Source organism: Gopherus flavomarginatus, chromosome 21 (genome assembly GCF_025201925.1).
Source record: "Gopherus flavomarginatus isolate rGopFla2 chromosome 21, rGopFla2.mat.asm, whole genome shotgun sequence".
NCBI lineage: Eukaryota > Metazoa > Chordata > Testudines > Testudinidae > Gopherus > Gopherus flavomarginatus.
In genome coordinates this window covers 11,610,756-11,631,623 of record NC_066637.1, presented here as the reverse complement: position 1 = coordinate 11,631,623, position 20,868 = coordinate 11,610,756, and the positions used below count along the sequence as shown (strand labels likewise).

General features: G+C 50.8%; 1 protein-coding gene across 4 annotated transcripts in view; it reads left to right on the top strand.

The window, feature by feature from the left end:
- The window catches only part of CASZ1 (castor zinc finger 1), a 266,799-nt gene that overhangs the window by 105,078 nt on the left and 140,853 nt on the right, over positions 1-20,868 (top strand). For 3 of the 4 annotated variants that reach the window (XM_050931808.1, XM_050931811.1, XM_050931809.1), the window contains one exon: positions 13,191-13,277. In XM_050931808.1, coding sequence (XP_050787765.1) covers positions 13,274-13,277 — 4 coding nt within the window. In that variant the 5' untranslated portion in view covers positions 13,191-13,273. The remainder of the gene's footprint in view (positions 1-13,190; positions 13,278-20,868) is intronic. The other variant, XM_050931813.1, reaches the window with a different exon arrangement.

The window sequence follows — 20,868 nt, the reverse complement described above, 5'->3', positions numbered from 1 at the left end:
TATCACTGTTCTTTTATTTGGCAGTGAGCTTATCTGATCACTATACAGGGCTCCCACAAGTAAACAGCCTGCTAATAAAAGTTGCCTCTTCGGTAACCCTTGGGACTATTACCAGGGGTGATGGAAAAAGTGCTTAAAGGAGATTATTTGCATTTTTGTCCCAGGTAATTTTTGTGACTGAAATTTTCATGCTTTGCAAAGTTGCCAATTCCACTCCCAACAGCTGAAAATAGGAATTTTTGCACATTTTGACATGAAAATCCATCTTCAGCAGAATGACTTTTAGAAATGCAAAGTTCTGCTTTCACTGGAAAATAAGAATGATTTGATAAAAGTGAGCCCGTTGTCACTCAGCAGCATTCTTATATTTGAGTGGAAAATCTCAAGATTTTTGCTTTCTTTAAAAAAAAAAAAAGGACAGTTTTCATTAGTACAGAATAAAATAAAAATATCTCCTAATACAGAGAACTTTTAATTTCATTGTGAATGTTTTTACTCAGCTTTAGCTAACATTGATTTGTTGGTCCCTTGAAGGGGTTTTGTGTATGTGTGAGAGAGAGAATGTGAAAGGGTTGTTTTTAAAATGTGTGGGAAGAGGACTTAACGTTTTCAGTTATCCTTGGTCTCATCATGGACTGTTTAGTGCACTTCATTTCAGCACTAAACTAAACACAGTGTTGTCAACTGTCATAATTTTTTCATGAGCCTGGCGATATTTCGTGTTTTTTCTTCAAGCCCCACCTTCTGGAGTCAAGTGACTACTTGCGAATCTCAGTTTCCTTTTAAAAAAAAGAAAAAAAAAAGTTTGTAGCTCTTGTGGTTCATGAGAAAAAAGACTGAAAGTATGCCCCCCCTAAAGACCCCAAGATCAGAAGGTGAATTAAAAGAACCCGGCATTTGTTGTTATATTTTTTAAAAATCTCATGATTTTTAAGCCAGTCTCATAATTGTGGGGACCTGATTCTTGACGCTTGACTGTTTGGAGTTGACAATACTAAACATGCTGCATTTCATTAGTGCGTGGCTTGTCTTGAATGGTTTTAGACACAACAAATCCAGCGTCTTGGCAGGAGATTAGACTAGATGACCCTTGTAGTCCCTTCTAACCCTATGATTCTATTCTATGGGGAATCAGGCCCATGCAGTCTATAAATCTTCTGTGTAGCTTTTCAAATGATACCTCCGTCCTAGAAGACCCTGGCTTGTGCCATATAGGCGTGCACAGGCTTTACAGCACATAAGCTGCTCTTCTATAAAAACATTTGTTTGATTCAGTCATTCTTTGCAAAAGACCATGGATTTAAATGATCTGGGATGGGGGAATGGGGAGAAGAAGACTCATGAATATAGGTGCTCAAAAAATTTTACACTGAAACATTTGGCAGAAAAAAAAATCTGTTTTCACCAAAAAATGTTAGGTTTTTGAGAAGAATACAGAATCCAGACATTTTTGTGTTTTGGTTGCCACACCAAAAAAAACCCAAAAAACAAAACAAAACAAATTATTCAAAGAAAAACATTAACTGAAAGTTTACAAAATCATTATTAAAATGGTTTGTTTGTTTTTTGGCTTGGGAACTTGAACTAGTTCTGGAAATTAAATTATGTGAGTTTGGTTTTCCTGTAATCAGACACCTGGCCTTTCGACTTCTTAGGTGGTGGGGAGAGGGGAGTGTGAGAGAGAATTCTGTTTTATAGGCCTGAGTCTGCTATCATTAAATTTAGTAGCAAAATTTCCATTGATGTCAGCAGGGCCAGATCATCAGACCCTACGGCTACCCTTGTACAAGCGTTTGAGGTTATGTGCATTTGTTTATTGGGAAGATGTGTGTTAGTGGACATGTGTCCATGTTTGCAAACGTCAGAGTGCACTCTAGAACTTTAATGCATGGTAGCAGGGTTCACATGGACAGTTAGTGTGCGGCAGGCTAGTGTGCTATAGGTTCTCTCCCGTCTTGCTGCACACCAAGACTGAATGTGGACAGGCTCTTAGCTGAATGTTTGTGAGCATTGCCCAAGGGGGGAATGGTTTGTGTGCAGGTGGCAGTGTTGCCCAGGTGACTGTTTATAACTTTCCTGAGGTTGAAGCATGCTCTCGGGTTATTTCACACTCTTGCATCCCCCTCTAAAACATTTCCAGGCCATCCCACCCACAGCCTGACATGTACTTCCTTGGTGAACTTTGGAGCCCTTCATTCCACCTGCTCCAGCCCAGTGCTGTGGCAAACAATCCGGCAGCAGCCTGGTTCCCTGGAGAGGGGAGGAGGAAGGGGCTCTGAAACTCCAAGTGCCCTTATCAGAAAAATGACCTCATGGGATTCCCTCTCCCTGCCTGCCACCACACATGGGCTCAATTTACTAGTCATATGGTACTGGCCCCAACTGGGCTCCGCAAACCCAGCTGTGCCACTCTGCCTCTTGCACCGTCAGCTGCAACAAGTCTCTGCAACGGCAAGTTGGCTGGTGCTTTGAGGCAGAATGTGATCCAGCTTGCTCTCCAGTAGCTGTCTTGGCTGCCCAGGGCTGATGGCAGTTAGTGTCAGTGAAGCCGGCAGCTCTGGCTCAGAGAGGCATTTCCTTGTCCTTTTGTTGACCATAACAACACATTTATAAAGCATTCCAGGCTCAGATGGGCCAGTCTCAACAGAAATTAGAGCATCAGGTGCAGTTGCCAAGTGCCATGTCCAGCCTTCCTTATCCTATGGAGAGCGAGGAATGCTGTAGCATCATGGGGGCGGGGGGGCTAAAAGTGATAATACAGAGATTCCATCCCTCTGCAACCCCCACCCCACCCCACAAAAAAACCCTGTACCAGGGCAGCAGAAGTTTATGGCAAGCATGGGCTTTGCCATTCTGAGTCAGACCTTCAGCCCATCATGCCAGTGACTTGCCTTTAGGAGCACAGCCCTCTCCTCCATCCCTGTGGACCTTGCCAGCTGTGCAGTGCGAAAAGTGGGAGGGAGGAGTCCATGTACAATGGCCAGTTTGTTCCCCAGAACTGCCACCCCCTCTCTTCCTCTCTTGCCAGCCATGTCAGTGAACAGAGGGACTCCTGCCCCTGGGATTTGCGTACTGATGGCTAATTTGCATTGGGGAGGCCAGACTTTCCACCACCCAGGCAAGTTTCCAAGCAGGAGAGCTGGAAGGTAGCTTGTGTCTGAGGTTTGATTTGTTTTCTGGCTGTTGGTCTTGGCATTGCCAACCCCAAGCCTCCAAATATCATGTCAGGCCCAAGGGAATGAGCTTAAAAATCATGAAAGTTTAAGAAACAATAAATGTTGGGTTCTTTTTTCTTTGCTTGCTGGGTTTTGAGCTTTTAGGGGTCACAGTTTCCAGCTTTTCTCAGCAACCAGGAGGGCTTGACACTGGCTTTTTAAAATAAAAGCAAAGCTCAGATTCTTACATAACCCCATGACTCTGGGAGCTGGGGATTTAAAAAAAGAAACAAATATTGTGAGACTTTCCATAAAATCCCAGGAGTTGGCAGCACTCTAACCCAGTCAGTCTAGATTTGTGTTTGATACAGGCTTGTACAAGCAGGTGTCAGTGTGAAGCAGGTCCAGGAAACCCTAAAACAAGACAGAGAGAGGGGCCACATTTAGCAGGGCAGAAGTGGCAGGTGGAGACCTGCACAGCCCATTGGCCAGCCATGGAGTTTTACAACCCAGCTGCACTCCTTTCTACTATGGCAACATGGCCCATGGGGACTACTAGTCCTGTTGTGTAGTGCTCCATCTTCGACAGAAGGGTGGCTGGGGGAAATGGAGAGTGGGATCTGCAGAGGAAACCTGAGAGAAAGGCAACTAGAAAGAGAGAGAGGAGGTGGGAGGAAAAAAAGAAAGGGAGGAGAGGGGGTTGGGTGGGAGAAAGTGAGAGAATGGAGATTGGAGAAGGAGACAAGGTGACGGGTGCGGGGAGGCAGCCAGAGTAGGGAGCTCAGTGTGCTACCAAAGAGTCCAAAAGCAGAACTGATTTCCTCTGGACATTTTCCGAGGAGTTTCTACACCTGCCACTTAAAGCAAAGGACTGGATCCTGAGCCGACATAAATCATCACAGTCCTATTGAAATCACTGGGGCTATGCTGATTTACACCAGCCCTTCTGCAGTCAGTGGGGCAGTGCCATAAGAAACCCAATCATGAGCAAATTCAACCCCCTCTTTGCTGACACCTTGGCCACTGTGCTTGGCAAGTGCATCCTATTGGCTTGGGTGGAGTCACTGTCTTTGGGCTGGTGCTGTTGTCCCCACCATCCAGGCAGCCAGCTTAAAAAACAAAACAGTAACCCCTAAAAACCCAACTTTCTTTGTTTCCTCCAGTCCTGTGCCAGATCCTCCCAAACTCCCAACAAACCCTCTTGCCTTTTCTCATCCAGCCTGTCACCTGGAGTGTGTGGGGTGTGTTTGTGCACGGTTTTCTTTTTCCTGGGGTCCCCTGCCTCCTCATTATCTTAATCACTGTTGTGTTAGAAGTTTCATGCTTCCTTTGACCTTTCTTTTTGGCCCGGTTATGCTGTTTAGCCGCTTCTGACACTCGTCCCCTGGTGCTATTACCAAGGAAACCCAGCGCATTGACCTCCCCCCCACACACACTTGTCCCTTTCTATTTTTTTTCTTTCCTCTCTTTTTTTTTTTTTTTTGTCTTTTAACATGGTTTTCTTAAAAAGTTTTTTAATCAATCAAATTTGAGGCAGAAAATAGGCTTGGTCACGCCTGGTCCTTGGGTCGTGTGACACTCACTCAGGATCCTGACAGCTTCTCAAAAGGGGGACTTGGGACAGAGTAGGGGAGAACAGCATGTTTCATCAGGAAAGGGCCCGTTTCCATGACACTGCCCCTCTCCCCCGCCATCCACTGGGCTGACACAGACCCGAGGCGTTTCAAAAGGCCGGAGTTGGGGAGTGTGCGGGGAAGGGGAACAAAACAGAATTGGGATGGAGGTGGCGGTGGGGGGTCGGGGGGGCGTGTTAGCAGCATTGACAGCTGCCCGGGTTCTTTGCGGCACTGGCTCGTTGGGGAGCCGGCAGGATCGACAGTAATTTAGTCAGGCCGAGCGGGGCCTGTGAGGGCCCTGTCCAAATGTGCATAATCAGGGGCTTTTCATAAATGTCCCATTTTTCATCCTCCTCTGAGGCATTTGCTCAAGAAGAGCTGGTAACCCCACCACAAAAGGAAAAAGGGGATAAGACAGAGCTACTGGGTCCTGGTACGCGCCTCCTCATGCTGCTTTCCCCTTCCTGCTCACTTCGCTCGCACTCTGCTTTCCTCCTCCTTGCTCTGTATCTGTCCAACTGCCTACAGCCGAGAGCCCAGCTGCCCTTCGCCTGAGCCTTACCCGCTCCTCCCGGAGTCTCACTGATGGCACTGTGGCTGTCTAGGCAGGAAGGGCGTCGGGCAGCAGCATCCAGCTGGTGTGTGTCTATCCATGGACTTCCCCAGAGTGATGCCAGCTTACACCAGCTGATTACCTGGCCCTCTGTTTATCCATCCATCTCTGACAAACTGTCTAATCCAATCTATCCCAACCCATCACTGTAGCTCTCCCCATTTCCCTTTGCTTTCTGTTTCGCCCTCAGTCAGTAACAGCACTAGCTCCCCCTCTCCACCCCACATCCCTGTGCCACTAGTCCCATTAACCCCACCTGGAACTGGGTTCTAGATAGATTAGGGTCCACCCTGTTCCTTCTCGTTTATTGTCTGCCTCCCCCAAAGTCTCTCTCTTCCCCCACTTTCTTTCCCATCATCTTTCTTTCCTCCCTACCCTTTCCAGCTCTTCATTCCTTCTCTCAACTTTATAATGAATTATTGGTTTTAATTGGTTTGCTTAGGCAGCCTGACAGCAAATTAGCAGGAGCCAAGCCATGGCGACCCATCGCCAAGTTGGGGGTCTGCTGTGTTTTGCAGATGGCGGGTAGGGGGATTAGGAGATGAGAATCCCCTCCCGGACTCCCCCTTTCTGCTTGTCCCTCTCCCTTCCACTCCTGTTATGCTTGACCAGTGTGGTGGGGCTTTTGTAATATGCGTTTTGTAGCCAGTGTCCATGGCCTTTCCGTGTTGACGGCATCCGCGCAGAGAGCCAGGATTGATTATGTAGGATGATTATCTTTGCTCTTGCTCATTCCATGCTGTCCCTTTTGTGGCTCTAGCCCCTGGAGAGATAGCTGGGGGTCACCTAGATAACCAGGGCATTGCCAGGATGCCCATCACGTCCCAGCTCCTCACGGCAGACTTTTGTCCTGCCCTTCCCGTTAGCAGCTGCTGGGCCACGCTCGCCTCCACTCAACAGGTGTCAGCAAAGAAAAAGGGGAGAGCGAGGACTGGGATATTCCAGCTCCCCCCAGGGGTGCTTGTTGCATGCCAGCTGGAGATCCTTTAGGACAGTGAGGGAGCAGCTTCTCCCCAGCTCACCAGAGGGCAGGTGTGTGTGTGTGTGGATGAGTCTGGGCGAGGGGTCTGCTGTTTTCTGTCATTGCAATAATTTCCCCTCTCTTTCTCTCTCATGAGAAAGAAACTGCTAGACAGAGGGGAAGGAGAGGAGTGGGGAGAACAAGCCCAGGAGGAGAGCTCTTCACAGTTACAGAGACTGTGGGCTGGAGGATGGGACATCTTGTTTTGGGGGACAGGTCATGAGCTGTTTTTGCTGCTAAGTTTGCAGTGATGGGCTCTGCTCTTTGCATGGGGCTGCTGGGGATTGGGAGCTGGCTAACAAGTCTGATGGGCATAGCTGCCGCTGCCATGGGGGAAGCAGGAAGACAAAATGTGTATCCCTTCCCTATCTTCCCGTTCAGCCTATTTGTTTTGCTCTGACAAAGCCAGGATCAATAGGAGGAGTGAGGAACTGGATGTAATTATCCAGAGTCAGAGCCAGAGCTTCAGGCTGGAGGCCTGGTGGAGTCTTCTCTTCCTGCTAAACCTGGCTTGCTCTCTCTGCCATGCCTAACTCCTCACCTCGCCTTGCCAGCCTCTCCCACTGCTCCCAGGGGCCACAGCAGGAAAGCGAACTGTTGTCTCATGCTGCTGTCTGGCCCCCTTGCGACTGTGTGGGAAGCTAGGCCAGGTGCTCATTCCAGTGCTTAGGGTTGGGCTGGGCTCTCCTCCTAGCACCTGTCCATCCTCGTGCTGCTGGGCTGGGCTAGGCCAGGCTGGGCTTCCATCCTGGCTGTGGGGGTCTGGGCTGCTCTCTTTATCTGCTTTGGTTTGTCAGGCTGGGGAGAGCCCAGGACACTTCTTCTTGCTAGTGACTCTTGGACTTCCTCAGTTGTCCCTCTTCACATCTCCTCAGTGCATTCCCTCCCTCGGATCTGCTAAGTCCCACTAGCTCAAGGTTTATATCTTAGCATGTTTTTCATGGCCACCCGGAGCACCTGTGGAACTGAAAATAGAGGAGAGCTGATGTCTTTGTACTATTTTCATCATGCAGGAACTGGGTCCTCTGCTGCATGGAAGACACAAATCAGTACAAAGTCCAGAGCCTGCGGATCGCTGGTGCAACTCAATGAGGATGCAGCCGTGACTGTTGTGGCAGATGCCATGATATGTCACCTTGCCATGGCCTGGCCCCTACCCCTCCAAGTACCCTTTTGAATACATTTCTGTTGGTTTTAGAGCTCACGAAGTGAGAGAGGCTGTTAACTCAAGTGTGGACAGGTGCAGTGCAGGTTCCTGCCAGTGCTCCTCAACTTAGACCTCCAGCACCCATTGTTCCTCCAGTCTGGTTGGTCTCTCAGCACCTCTGGCTCAGCTATTGCTATCCTAGCCCTGTATTCCCACACAATCCAGCCATTGCACCTCAGTCCTGACCTTCAGGCCTCTCTGCTAGTCCACGCCGAGGCTCTCCATGCAGCTCTGCTAACCCTCTTAGATCCTGAGCTGTTATTCTAGCTTCGGGCATCTCCAAAGCAAGGACTCTCTGTTAATTAAGAGATTTCTTTTTTTTTTTTTGTGAGTGATGTGGACAAATGTCTACTAGAGGCTGGGTTGAGACCTCCCAACTCATCTCACTTGTGGCCTCGGCTGGCTCATTCTCACTGAGGTATCTCTGCAGCACACAAATATCCATGGGGAGAATGTTCATTCTGAATAGATGGAGAAAGCAAATGTCTGGTGCAGGGTTGCTGTAACAAGTTGTATAGTAGGGGTGCTGAGAGCTATTGAACTAAACTGTAAACCTTGTGTATGATGTCAAACCTATATATGATGGACACTTCAAGCCAGGGGGTGTGGCAGTGCCCCCAGCACCCCTAGTTCCAGCACCTATGGTCTGGTGAGCCGTAAGTTTCCTTCTGCCTCTTCTGACGTGTGCTGCTGCCTGCTGGTATTTTAAGCCATTTTGGGTTTTGTCATCTTTGTCCAGCCTCTCTGCAGCTCTGGTGGTGACAAGTCCTGCACATCCGCGAGCCAGAAGAATGGGGACTGGGCAGTTGGGAATGGGCTACAGAGCTTTTTGCTCCAACAGGACGGGTTCAAATCCACCCCAAGCTCACTGTCACCTGACAGCCATTCATTGGGCCATGCAGAGGAATAATCACACCTCATCCTTCCTCTGCAAGTACTCGGTCCAGTCCAGACACGTGTCTACATTCCAGAACTCATAGCTGGGCTTGCTGCTAAGCTGGCCCACTTGTTGGCTGTTTCAGCAGAGAGCTCAAGGGCTGAGTGGACCGGAGAGACTGAACTCCACTTTCCATGTGTGTTTGGGGAAGCTGTCGGCAGGGGTGGGGGCAGGGGGAGAGTTTGCTCTGCTGCTTACCAAGCTGTAACTTGCCTTTAGATTTGTTGTTGTTTTAGATTGCAGTAGTACCCGAAGCATACTAGGCACTGTACAATCCTATAGAATGCACAGCCCCAGCCTCAGTGAGCAGACAATCCACGCTCTCCACCTTCTCACCAGCACTCCAACTCACATGTAGAGAAGAGAATGTGCACATGGATATGCTGCCCTTCTCTCCCCGTGCAGCCCCATGGCCTCTAATGATCACAATAGCTCTTTACACTCAAATAGCCCTTTCCAGCCTAGGATCGCCCACCGTTTCACCAAGGCGAGTGGTGCTAGGGTGGGGAAAAGGACTCATCTTAAAGGAACCCAGGCAACGCAGCATGGAAGTGGAACCCCTGGAGTCCTGACCTGCTCAGACCTTACTACCAACCACTGTGCCACCCACAAGCCAGACCCCAAAGCCTGTAAAGTTTTGCAGCACGCTGCCTCCTGCCATGCCCGCTGGTTTGCTCAGCTGCTGGGAGGAGACCTTCCTCCCCACCCCCCCCAAACACACAGAGTCCGCCTGTCTGGCACAGCCTGTGCGCTGTTCCTTTAAGATGAGCGTGCCATGGGAATTGCACGCCAGTGCCAGCTTTCATTCCGAGCGCCTCTCCCACTGCCCCCCTTCAGAAAGTTTCCTGCCCAATTGTTATGTGCGATCCGATCTGAAAGTTGCTCTCTAAGCTTCTTGTCACATTTTGACTTAATGAAGTGCAACTGGAGTGGGAATTGGGGTTCATCACGCCAGTCTCGCTGCGCTCCCTTGTTGTCAGAAAACAGGGGTGGTTGGGGACTGTAATGCAACGCTGCAAGTCGTTATCATTCCGGTCAGTCTGTTTAACACAAAATTAAACAAAGAACTAATTAGTGCCTCATGAATTAATAAATGCGCAGTTGCCGGGTAGGAAGGAGAGGAAGGAAAAAAGGTTGTTGAAGGAAAGATACTGAAAAAGTCGAATTAGGATGTTGTGTCAAGGGAAAAGGGGGGAAAAGAATCGGAGTCCACTTTGGAAAAGAGTTTGGGATTCATTGGTTTTTCCAGCACACGATTCCCCCCACCCCCTACTTGTCTGCTCCAAGCGGAGCTGCACAGCCGGGCGTGGGGGAAGAGGGATGTCCGGCTTGCTCCACGATGAGCCCTGTAAGCTGGGGCTGGGATCCAGAGGCTGGGATCCAGGTATAAATAATTTATAGAGAGAGGACTTTGCTGCCCAGCTGTGGGAGCTGGTGGAGATGCAGGCTGAAAGCCCCTCCTTCAGAGGGAGGCAGACGGGGTAGTAGAGGGGGGATGGCGAGTGGTCGCCTCCGCTCACCCAGAAGTTTTGGAGTCACAGATGACAACGTGCCCTGGAGCCCCGGCTGCTCTGAAGTGATTCTAAGCCACCCTCAAGAACTCCCACTCTATCCAGCTCTGGCTCCTCACTCTGAGGAAGGCACCAGTCCTGGGACTCTCAAAGTACTGCAGCCAGAAGAGGGTGGAGTGGGGAGAGGTGAGGAGAGTGGAAGGGGTAGAGCCGAGGAGAGGGAAAATTGTGTAGGTGACGAGGGGCAGGTCAAGGAGGCCTGCAGGCCGCACAGGCAGGCCATTTGGAGTGTATTTTATTTGAGAATTTGAGGCTGCCACAATAACAGTTTTTAATCCCAGATTAAACATGCCCCAGAAGCACCCAGTCCTTGCTGCACCGGACCCCCACCCCATAGCAGTGAATGAGCATAACAGGCCGAGGGATGGGGAGTGGCAGAGCCAGGGGTGGGGGTCCCTGTCAGATCCACCGCCCATGTCTGGCGATGCCCTGCCCCGCAGGTGGTGTGCTGCTGAGCGGACTGCACTCTGGCGCATTGTCAGGCTGGGAAGTCAGGCAGAGCTGGGGGAGGGAAGAGTCCATCCTTAAGAGGACATGTCAAGTACAATTAGCGTTATCTGTCTAAATATGTACTGGGAACACAGAATACAAGAGAAGGCCTGGCTGGCTTTAATGGAGACATATGCAAGGTCATATTGCCTCATACAATCCCCCAATCTGATTTGGGGATTACACATTCTAAGTAAATTGGCGTTATTCCTCTTGCATCACTGATAAGCCGAGGCCGAAATAAAGGGGGAAAAACAATTAAAAACCCAAACCCAGCAATTGGCCACGCACAGGGAGCGAAGGAGATAGAGCCAGGGAGGCAAGGAGAGTAACGAGCAGAGAGCCCAGGGAGGGAGAGTGAGAACAAAAGGGAGAGAACCAAAGGGAGGAAAAAGTGAGCCGGAAGGAGACAGACAGGCCATCCAGGAGGCAGAGGAAGAGGGAGTCGAGGTGGGGAGCTGTCAGTCCCTGCAGCTGCCAGAGAATGCAGCCGTGTCCCCAGCCTCGTTAGTGTAGGGTTTGATTGGGGAGGAAGGAGCTGGAATGGTTATGTATCTTCCTCACACAAGCGGCTCCTTTCACTCTACATCCATCCATCCATCTGGGATTTCTCATCAGCATCTTCCCACTCTGGGTCCCAGCCAAAGCCAGGCATCTTTCTCTGGCACGACGTTTGGGAACTGGCAGAGTGTGAGCGACAGGAGGTGGTTGTTTGATTGCAGAGAGCACCGAGACCCCAAAACATAAGCAACCAATTCCTGCAGGGTGGGCGGGCATCCAGAGCTGAGACCCTCTCGCTTCTCTCTTTGGTGGTATTCCTGGGAAGGGACTGGGTCGAGAGCGCATGCTGCCTTGTAAGGGAAATGCAGTGTGCTCTAGTGATTAGAGCAGGGCTTTAGGAGTCAGGACTCCTGGGTTCTGCCACTAACTCAGCACGTGACCTTGGGAAGGCCACTTTCACTGTGCACTCCCTGCAGGCCCAGCTATAAAGTGGGGTAACAGCCACCTCTCCAGGGGCTATGCAGAAAGACTCGTCAATGGGTGGGAAGTGCTTTGCCATCCTCAGATGGAAGGGACTGTATAAACAGGCAAAATCTTCTCATTCCACATAGGCTCCCTGAGTCCTCTGTCATCTTCCCAGTCTTCTTGAGAGAAGGGACCTCGTATCTGGCTGCTTTCTGAGCTATCAGCCCTCTCCTCCCACTCTCCTCCCACGATGGCTGTGCAGGATAAGCCCCCTTCGGAAGTCTCATGGTGCAGCTTTTATGCTCTGTCACATTTTTGGAACATATGGTTTTAAATAATTCAATTTACTTTTCATGCGTTTCACTGGGACTTCTTATCTTTTTTCTTTGTCCCTTCGCTCCCCATTCTCTGCTTTCCCCCAATACCTAAACCCTGCAGATGAATGACTAGGAAGCGCTGGGCCTTGTGACCCCGTACTACATCCCTCGTGGCTAGCATCACGTCTGTATGCCAGGGAGGTCAGAGCTCCTCCAACCGCTGTGACATCACTGCCACAATGCTCCTGAGCCTCTGGGAGAGGCAGGGTCAGGAGGGTGAGTGGGAGGAGCATAGTGTTGGGGGTGGAGTCAGATGGATGGGTGGGGGCGTGGAAGTGGAGGAGGGATCAGGAGAGAGTGGGAGGGGCATGGAGATGGAGGAGGGGCTGAGAGTGGGCGGGGCATGGAGCTGGAGTCAAGTAGAGGCCAGCAGGAGGAGCCTTATACATGATTTGTAGTGAGCATGTGTGAAAGAAACAGCTGCAGCAGAAAATCAGTTCCTAGAAAATAAAGGGCTTTCTACTTCATAGTTGTTGTATTGTCCCTGTTGCCTATCAGTGAAGCAGGATCCAGCCAAACCCTGCCCTACAGAGGTTGCCCTCTACCCACTTAACTATTCCCATCCCAGCCCCGTAGGCATTACCCCATCTCAGTGCTCCCTAGAGCAGTGGTTCTCAACCAGGGGTACACAGAGGTCTTCCAGGGGGTACATCAACTCATCTAGATATTTGCCTAGTTTTACAAAAGCATAAAAAGCACTAGTGAAGTCAGTACAAATGAAAATTTCGTACAGACAGTGACTTGTTTATACGGCTCTGTGTACTATAAAGTGAAATGTAAGTACAACATTTATATTCCAGTTGATTTATTTTATAATTATATTGTAAAAATGAGAATGTGAGTAATTTTTCAGTAATAGTGTGGCTGTGACACTTTTTTGTATTTTTATAGCTTATTTTGTAAGCAAGTAGCTTTTAAGGTGAAACTTGGGGGTATGTGAGACAAATCAGACTCCTGAGAGGGGTTCAGTAGTCTGGAAAAGTTGAGGGTCACTGTCCTAGAGCACCAAAGCAGGAGCACTGTGCATCTCCCAAGCCTCCTTGCAGTGCACCATGAAGCCGAAAGCAAAGCAGGGCTGCTTTGTTGCCAGGCAAATCCCATGGGCCCCATGCCTGCCGTTTCTGTAGTTGGGCTGGCTCGTTGCTCTGTCATGCCTCTATATCTGATTTGAGCACCCCTGTGTGTCATGGCTTCCTGGGCCGGGGACATTTACCATCTTTCCTCTCTTTCCTGCTCAGGATGAAGTGACTTTACGGCTACAAAAAAGGCGAGAAACCAGGCCTTGAAATCTTCGAAAGGTAGGAGAGACATCCAGGCTGCAATGGGTATGTCTCCAACCCTCCTGGGTTCTCTTTACCTCTGCGTGTCTCTCACATTCCGTGGCCTAGTCTTTGTGGCCTTGTCTGCACTAGGACTCCCACTGGGGCTAAAACCAGGGAGGCTGAACTGGCATTAGCAATAGAAGGAGAGGTTAGTGGGGAGGGTCTAGCGCAGACATGGCCTGTGTGTGTCTCTAACCCTGTGTCTTTGTCTCTACTTGTCAGTCTCTGTTGGTTCCTGATCCTGCCTCTCTGTGGGGCCTCTCTTGGACTCCTCTCTGTGTTCCCTGTCCTTGCTGATGCCAAGGCATGGATGGACACAAGGGGCCTGACAGAGCAGGCTGTGCTACCTCCTCTCCTTAGCCCATGGGCTGGCATGGCAGGAGATGGAAGAGGGCTTTGGTCTCTTTGTATCTGAGACCTCATCTCTAGAAGGTTGGGCTGTACTCAGTTTGACCAGAACCAAGCTGAGATGGTGATGTCTGTGCTCAGCCCTGACAGGGACAGAGACTCATGGCTAATAAAACAGCAGCATGCTCTAATGTGGCGGGGGCTGGGTCTGTCTGTGTCCCCCACTGCATCTTCAGCTTCTCCAGACCCTCTCCTCAGGGGTCCTGGGGCTGCCCTGTTACTGCAGTGTGGATTTCATGGTCTTCTGGAGCAAGAGCTGGAAAGGACTTTTGGTCCATGCTCCAGCACTCAGGGAGTTTGACTCTTTCCTTCAGCATCTTCTCCAGGGCTTCCCAGTCTCAGAGTCTGTAGGAGGTAGGGGCCCTAATCCTGTGAAAAAGGTTGTTGGGTGCCTAATGGCTTTAGGCTCCTTTTAAAATCCCATACTGAATGCCCTGGGTGAGGGGGCCTTTACTCCTTCTCTTGGGAGACTGCTCCACAACCTCCGAGATCTCACTGCAATTCGCAGGATAGATCTCATCCTCCCTGCCCCATAGTTATAGCCCCTACAGAATCCTGAGCCTCTCTTCTGGGCGCTTACAGCCATTCCCAGGCTGTTTTCACTACCCTTTCTGAGACGTCGCCAAGATAGTGAATCTGGCTCCTCCCATTGGTCCACCTGGGCTCTGAAGTGGTCTGGCTCGCCTGTGACCTCCCGTCACGTGGACACCATTGCGCTAGTACCAACTTGCTGGTAACAACAGGTCTCTGGAATCACTTGGGGAGGCTAGTGCTTGCTGGGAAGTGAGGAGGGGGAGTTTGCAGTGATGTATTGGAGTCCCTAGCGGAGGAAGTGCAAAGAGAGCTGTGGGATCAATGAGTTAGGGGTTGTCTTCTCTGGGGAGCACCAGAGCCAGATCTCAGGCTCAGTACTGCGCTTGCCCATTCTGCACTGCCTTACCTGCGTAGTGTACGTCTGTGCTGCAGTAAATGACCCGTGACAGCCACAGCTGGCCCCAGTGAGCTGCATGGGGCTCATGGGTTCCGCCAGTGGGATAGCAGCAGTATGACAAGGGGAGCAGCCTGGACCTTACAGTCAAAAGCATTGCAGGCTTGGGGGTTGTGGGTAACTTTCCTCCTGCCTTGACCACCATTTTGACCAAACGTGAGTGAATCTGTGAGAGTGTGAGGGATGGACAGACAGACATTAGTACCCCTCTGGCTGACCACATATGTGCTGCTTAGGCTGCCCAGCAGAGATGCTCATGCTGGCTAGCCCCACTGAATTGGTTCTGCCTTGTATGTGGATAAAGAAGCAAAGGACAAAAGCAGGCCATGTCCCCTGCCTCCCAGGGTGTATGAACCCAATGGCAGACAGGCCATTGCCCTCTGACTCCAAGGGTATATGCCCCCCCCCCACCCAAAGGGCTAGGAGGAGGGGAGGCTGCTGAATGAATCCCATTGCTTAGAGGAAAACACAGTTCAGTGATCTGAGCACAGGATTGGGAGCCAGGAGCCCCATGTTTCTAATCCCCACTCTGGCATTGGCTCCTTCATGGCCTTGCAGTCATCTCCACGTCCCTACCACTCCTCTCCACCCAGCTTGTTTTTCTAGTTCTTATGCCAAGCCCCCCTTGAACCTGTGGATTCAGGCCAAGCAGCCTCAGTGGGACTTGCGGCAGGACTGGGCAACTCTGGAGGAGCTCCCAGGCCAGACTATGTCAGAGGGAGACCCCAGGCCAGGCTGTGTCAGAGGGGCCCCTGGGTTGGGCCCGGCAGTGTCAGAGGTGACCGGTGGAAGGCCAGTGTTATGTAAATATTTCTGCTGTAACATGGCAGGAGTGAATGGCCCTGTGCGTCCATCCATCATTGCTGGGGAACAGAAGGCTCCCTTGGAGAGCGGGGGCGGACGGCGCGGGGGATGCAGACACAGGCAGCATGTGCCCGACTCATAAACTGTTTTCTTTTTGTCTCTCTCATTTTGGGGCACCCCACTGGGAACTACTCTGTTTTGTCCTCGCAACCTCTCTCCCCTGCCTGCTCAGTCCTCACTTTTTCTCTCCCCCTTCACCCAAAAAAATCCCCCGTTCACACTGCGGCTTCTTTCTCTGACTTCAAAGACTCCCCATCATTGTTTGGGATCTGCAAGCAGTGGCCCTGAAAACGTGATCACAGCCAGGCACAGTGTAGGTCACCACTGAGCACCATGTGCTGAGTGCTGAAAGGAACAGGCAGATTCTTCCCTTTTCATGCTTCACAACCCTGGTTACAGCTCTCTCCCTCACTGTGCTCCTTCTTCTTGCTCTTTTCTCATCCCTTTCCTCTCCCTCTCAGTCCCTCACTTCTCTCGTATCCACTTCCTTCTTCCTTTGCGCTCATTCTGTCCTGCCTTTACCGTTCCTTTCCCTTTTTCTTTCTCACTCTCTTTTCTCTGGCACTATTTTGGTTTTCTCTGTCCTCTCCTTCATTCTCTCCTTCTCACTCTTTTCTCTTGTTCCCTGTTTTCGCTCTCCTCCTTCCGTTTTCCCCCTCTCCGCACTCCCCTTACTAGAGGGGTCAGGTTTGGTTTCCTCAGGGGCAGAGGCAATTGTTCAGGGAGGTGCTTTCTCCCCAGGTCTGTTCTGTGGCAGGATTAGTTTTGCATTTGGGTGGGTTTCTGTCTTGTTTGTTGTGCCTTGAGTTTCTGAGGACATGTAAGCGATGGATTAGTCCAGACCAGCCTCTGGCCGTACCTCTCCAGCAAGGCACTTGCTTGCTGCCTTTATTCAGAGCTATCCTGTTCCTCCATGGGCTGTGAACTGTTAGCTAGGACCCTGTTCAGGCAGGGACTCCGGATGCTTCACTGACACAGAGGCAGCGTCAAGGCCAATTCTCTGGACTCGTCTGGTATGCCCCGATGGGGGTTAAAATTGTAACAAAACTCACAAACCCCAGACAGTTCATACGGAAATGGAGAAACAGTTGTTCACCAAAAGCCCCATGCAGGGTGATATTTCGGCTGGGGGTGGCATAGAGATACCCGGGGCTTCTTCAGGGTAAAACTGTCCTGGGGTTTTGAGCAGAAATCCCAGCTCATTTTTTCAATGCACTTTGGACAGAGATCACTTTGTTGCACTGAAACTTGGGGAGACGGGAACTTGTGCTCAATCTGACTTAGAACTGGCTGCTGTGGAGAGCAATGTTTCTGGGTTGTGAACTGGCCTCTGGCAGCACCAGGATTTCCCAGTGACCCTGCCTCTTCCTGCCCGGGGCAATCAGCCAGCACCTAGCTTAGGCTCCTCCACTGCCTTTTCCTGCAGGTCCCTGGGCTGGGTGCTTAGGTTTTCTCCTGTCCCCTGGGATCAGAAATCTCAGTGCTTGTGCCTTTGCGAGGCTGCTTTAAGAGTGAGGAGCCCACCAGCAATTGTCTCTGGCGAAATAGGGATATTAAGGGACGTTGCGGCAGAGGTTATGGTGTAATAATTTGTCCTAACGAGTTGGTGTCACGTTCTCCAAGGCCTAGCCGTGCCGAGAGCGAGAGCAGTGGCAGGAAGCAGCTGCACTTGCCGACCTGCCAACCCGGGTTAATGAAGTGCTGCTCTGCTTAGGGGTCAGAGAGCAGGAGCCTGGCCACCCTTTGCTTTCCAACCCTGGGCAGCCAGTGGGACAGCTGTGGGCTCTTTATTGAGCTGAGGGCTCTGGGGGAAGGCGCCCCCATTGCATTTGGGAATGACTTGGCTTTGCCCTGAAGGAGCGGTGTTATGCCATGTTGTGAGGCTGGCACCTCCATGCTGTGCAGGGCTGCGGCATGCTCCCTGCAGGCAGATGGCCCATTGCTCCCTTGGGAGACTCCCTGCTAGGAAGGGTATGCTCTGGGCTCACAGGGTAGACCCAGCACTGCCTGTTTGTTGATGGTGACAGCACGAGAGAGGAGAGCTCTTGACTCTCAGAGAAGCAGAGACTCCCAGGAGAAACCATTAGGATCATCGAGCCCGAGATCCTGCAGAACCCAGCCATAGAAACCTACACAGTGCCGACTTTGCCAGCCAGCGGGTCTGATGTAAACTAGTACCCAGGAAGTTAGAACCACTGGGGCAACCAGTGTGCTGCCAAGGAGAAACGCTGTGCTCGGATACACAATGATGGATGGATAGATAGAAATCGAGCTCTTCCTCTACTCCTCCCCTTCTCTGTCCCTCTCTCTTCTTTTCTCCTTGCTCCTTCTCCTTTTCTTCCCTCCATGCCAGCCTTATGCCCAAGTCAGAAGTCACTTATGTCTCTGTCAGCTAAGCATTGTCAGGTAGCAGGGACCTGGCAAGGATTTTACTGATGCTCCAATCAGATGTGTTATGGACTATGCTGTTCCCAGGTGTGGCCAGTGCCAATGCTGGACCTCCATACTCTGTGCCCCTGTGCACCTGGGACAGAGCCAGGGCTTTGCTGTTTAGATAGCACCTGGCACCTTGTGAACACTACCAGACACAACTAACGTATGGTAGTGACAGCACACTGGGGAGAATCCTCCATCCCAGGGTGGCATGGTGATTGGCAGGCTTGCTGCGGTCCCTCATACAGCAGAACAAGTCACAGACTGAGCCTCACTCAGCTGGCTCAGGGCCCTCAATACACAAGACCAATCCCATCTGCCTGTCTCCTGTTCCAAGTCTCCTTCTCTCTGCTCTCGAACCCCTGCCCTGTTCTTCCTTTCTCTTTGCTTTTCTTTCTGTCTCCATCTCCCTTCCTCTCTCTTCCTTTCATCTACTCGGAAGGCTTTACTTTACTTCCTTGTCACCATAATTGATTGCATTAACCTTTCAGTGTATTGGATTTCCCCAGCACCGTGCAGAGAGTGCTGTGCAATATGCTTATAATCTGGGCTGTAACGGACAGGGAGCAGTCAACAGGCCCCTTTTCCAACAGGTTCCGCTGGCAACTTGTTCTCCAGAAGAGATGCTGTTGCCCCCCTCTCCCCTGCCACCCCTGCCCAGCACTGCAGCCTACCAAAGCCTAGCATGTTGGCTTTGCAGCCAGAAGGATGGGGGAGAAATTATTTGTCTCCCCTGCCCTCCCATATTCCCTTCCCACATGCATACACATTGAATTCTCCTCTCCCTTTCCTACCTCCTTCCCATACCCTGCAGAATATTGGTCTGGGTGAGCAGAGCCCTTCAATTCCTGCACAGGGCTGGCTGTAATCCTGCCCTTGTTTTCCCTTGTGCCTCAGTGTGCCTCACTTTTGTCCTGCCCATTAAAGAGACACTGCCCACTAGTTTCCTCTAGGCCCTTCATTTAAATGTTGTTTTCAGAAGGAGGGGGCTACAGTGCCTCTTGGAATCTCTGTGTTTTCATACAACCATGCTGTGCTGGCGAGCTAGCAGGGGGCAAGGGCTGTGCCCAGATTGTGAGTCAGGAGACCAGGGTTTTGTTGCAGGCTCTGCCGCTTGCTCAGGCCAAGTCACTTTGCCTCTCTGTGCCCTGGCCCTGCTATCACACGGAGTTCTGATATTTATTCCCTTGGTGAAGTGTGGTGTGAGCTCGGCGGGGAATGTGGAAGTGACTGTAAACAGGCAGCGGAGCCGTGCAGCCAAGTTTCATTGCCCGAGCTGATTGAGGTGCAGAAGGAAACCTGTGAGATCACTGGGAAGAAATGTATGGGCCTGTCTGCTGTCTGGCACCCTGCATCTGTCTGGAGACCGTTAGGGTGCAGGGTGGGGGTAGGGGATGCTTTCAGCGCTTTTAATGTTTTAAAAATCTAAAAAAAAAAAAAAAAAAAAAAGGGATAACATTGTTTTGCTCTTGCCCATGTCTCCTTCCAAGGGCCAACATGTCACCTTCCCGCTGTCCCCACCTAGGCCTCAAATCAGCAAAGCACTTAAGCACACACTTAACTTTCAGCACCTGCTTAAGCACCATCCAAGCCAAAGGGATGTGCTTAAATGCTGTATTAGATTGGGATCCTGGGGCCAGATCCAAAGCCTGCTCAGGGACCACCTTTGGGTTCCCTGTCTGTGCAGTGTCTAGCACAGTGGAGGCTGATCTGTGACTGGGGTCCCTAGGGAGACAAGGTGAATAAGGTCATATATTTTATTGGACCAACCTCTGTTGGTGTGAGAGAGAAGCTTTCAAGCTTACACGGAGCTCTTCTGCAGGTCCCTAGGAGTTATCTCAATATATAATCAAGAATAATAGTGGAAGGACTACCGTTGACTTTAGTGGGCTTTGGATACAGGTCCCTGAATGGGAGAGTTACTGGTGTCTCTGTTGGGGAGTGGCCCCTGCTTCCCTTGGTATAATAACTTGTCAGTAGAGACCTTGTGTGTTACTGGCCGGTCTGCAAGGGGAGACCGGAAAGGCATGCGGTGTGGTATGTGTTGTGTTCCCAAGGCCCCTCTCTATATTACTGGGAGGGGCAGAGAGAGCATGAGGCAGAGAGAGAAGAAGAAACTTTATTCGAGGCAGTCATTCCCAGAAGTTAGTTGTCAGGAGAGGAGGTGGGGGGGGGACTTTTGTTTTAGGAGAAATGAAGGAGGGAATGGAGAAGAGAAGCAAAGGAGGAGAAAATGCAATGATGAAAGAGGGGGAGAGAGAGAGGCAGTAGCACCTCCTAAATGGAAGAGTAAACAGGCACTGGGAGGCATTAACTTAATTGATTGTTCTGCAACAGGCTGAACGCTGTGTTATTCTGTCGCTGTGGCAACAACCCAAAAAAATTGTCAGCCTGTTTGGATGAAGTGAAGCGAAACATTCTCTAATTTGCGGTGATCCTGGTGTTTGTTTTCCTTCCGAAGGGGCGGGGATCCATTGATCTATTGTTTGCACAAAGCTCTTTGTATATGGAGATTGGGGGAGAGGGGAGGGCTGGGGATGTTTCCCCCACGCACCCTGGTTTCATCAAGAGGGTTGGGAGGTGAAGGTGTGGGGGAGGCTTTTTCCTGCTGTATTTTAATTCCACTGGTGGGAGCCGTAGCTATATTTCCTAGGATCTGCCTTTCCCAACTGGTCATGTTGATGGCCCCACCGATCCATGTAAAACACCTCTGAGTGCAACCTTTTGTGCCTGGAAGAAATCTTAGGGGAGCAGGAACTTTTGAGTTTCTTTTCCTAGTCTCTTCAGGTTGCTATACTGTGCCCATTACCATGGTGTCTGAGCTGTTCTCCCTCCACCACCCCAAGCTGTGAAGTCCCTGCTTGGGGTGGGATGGAAGTGCCGGAGGGCTCCGTCATTCAT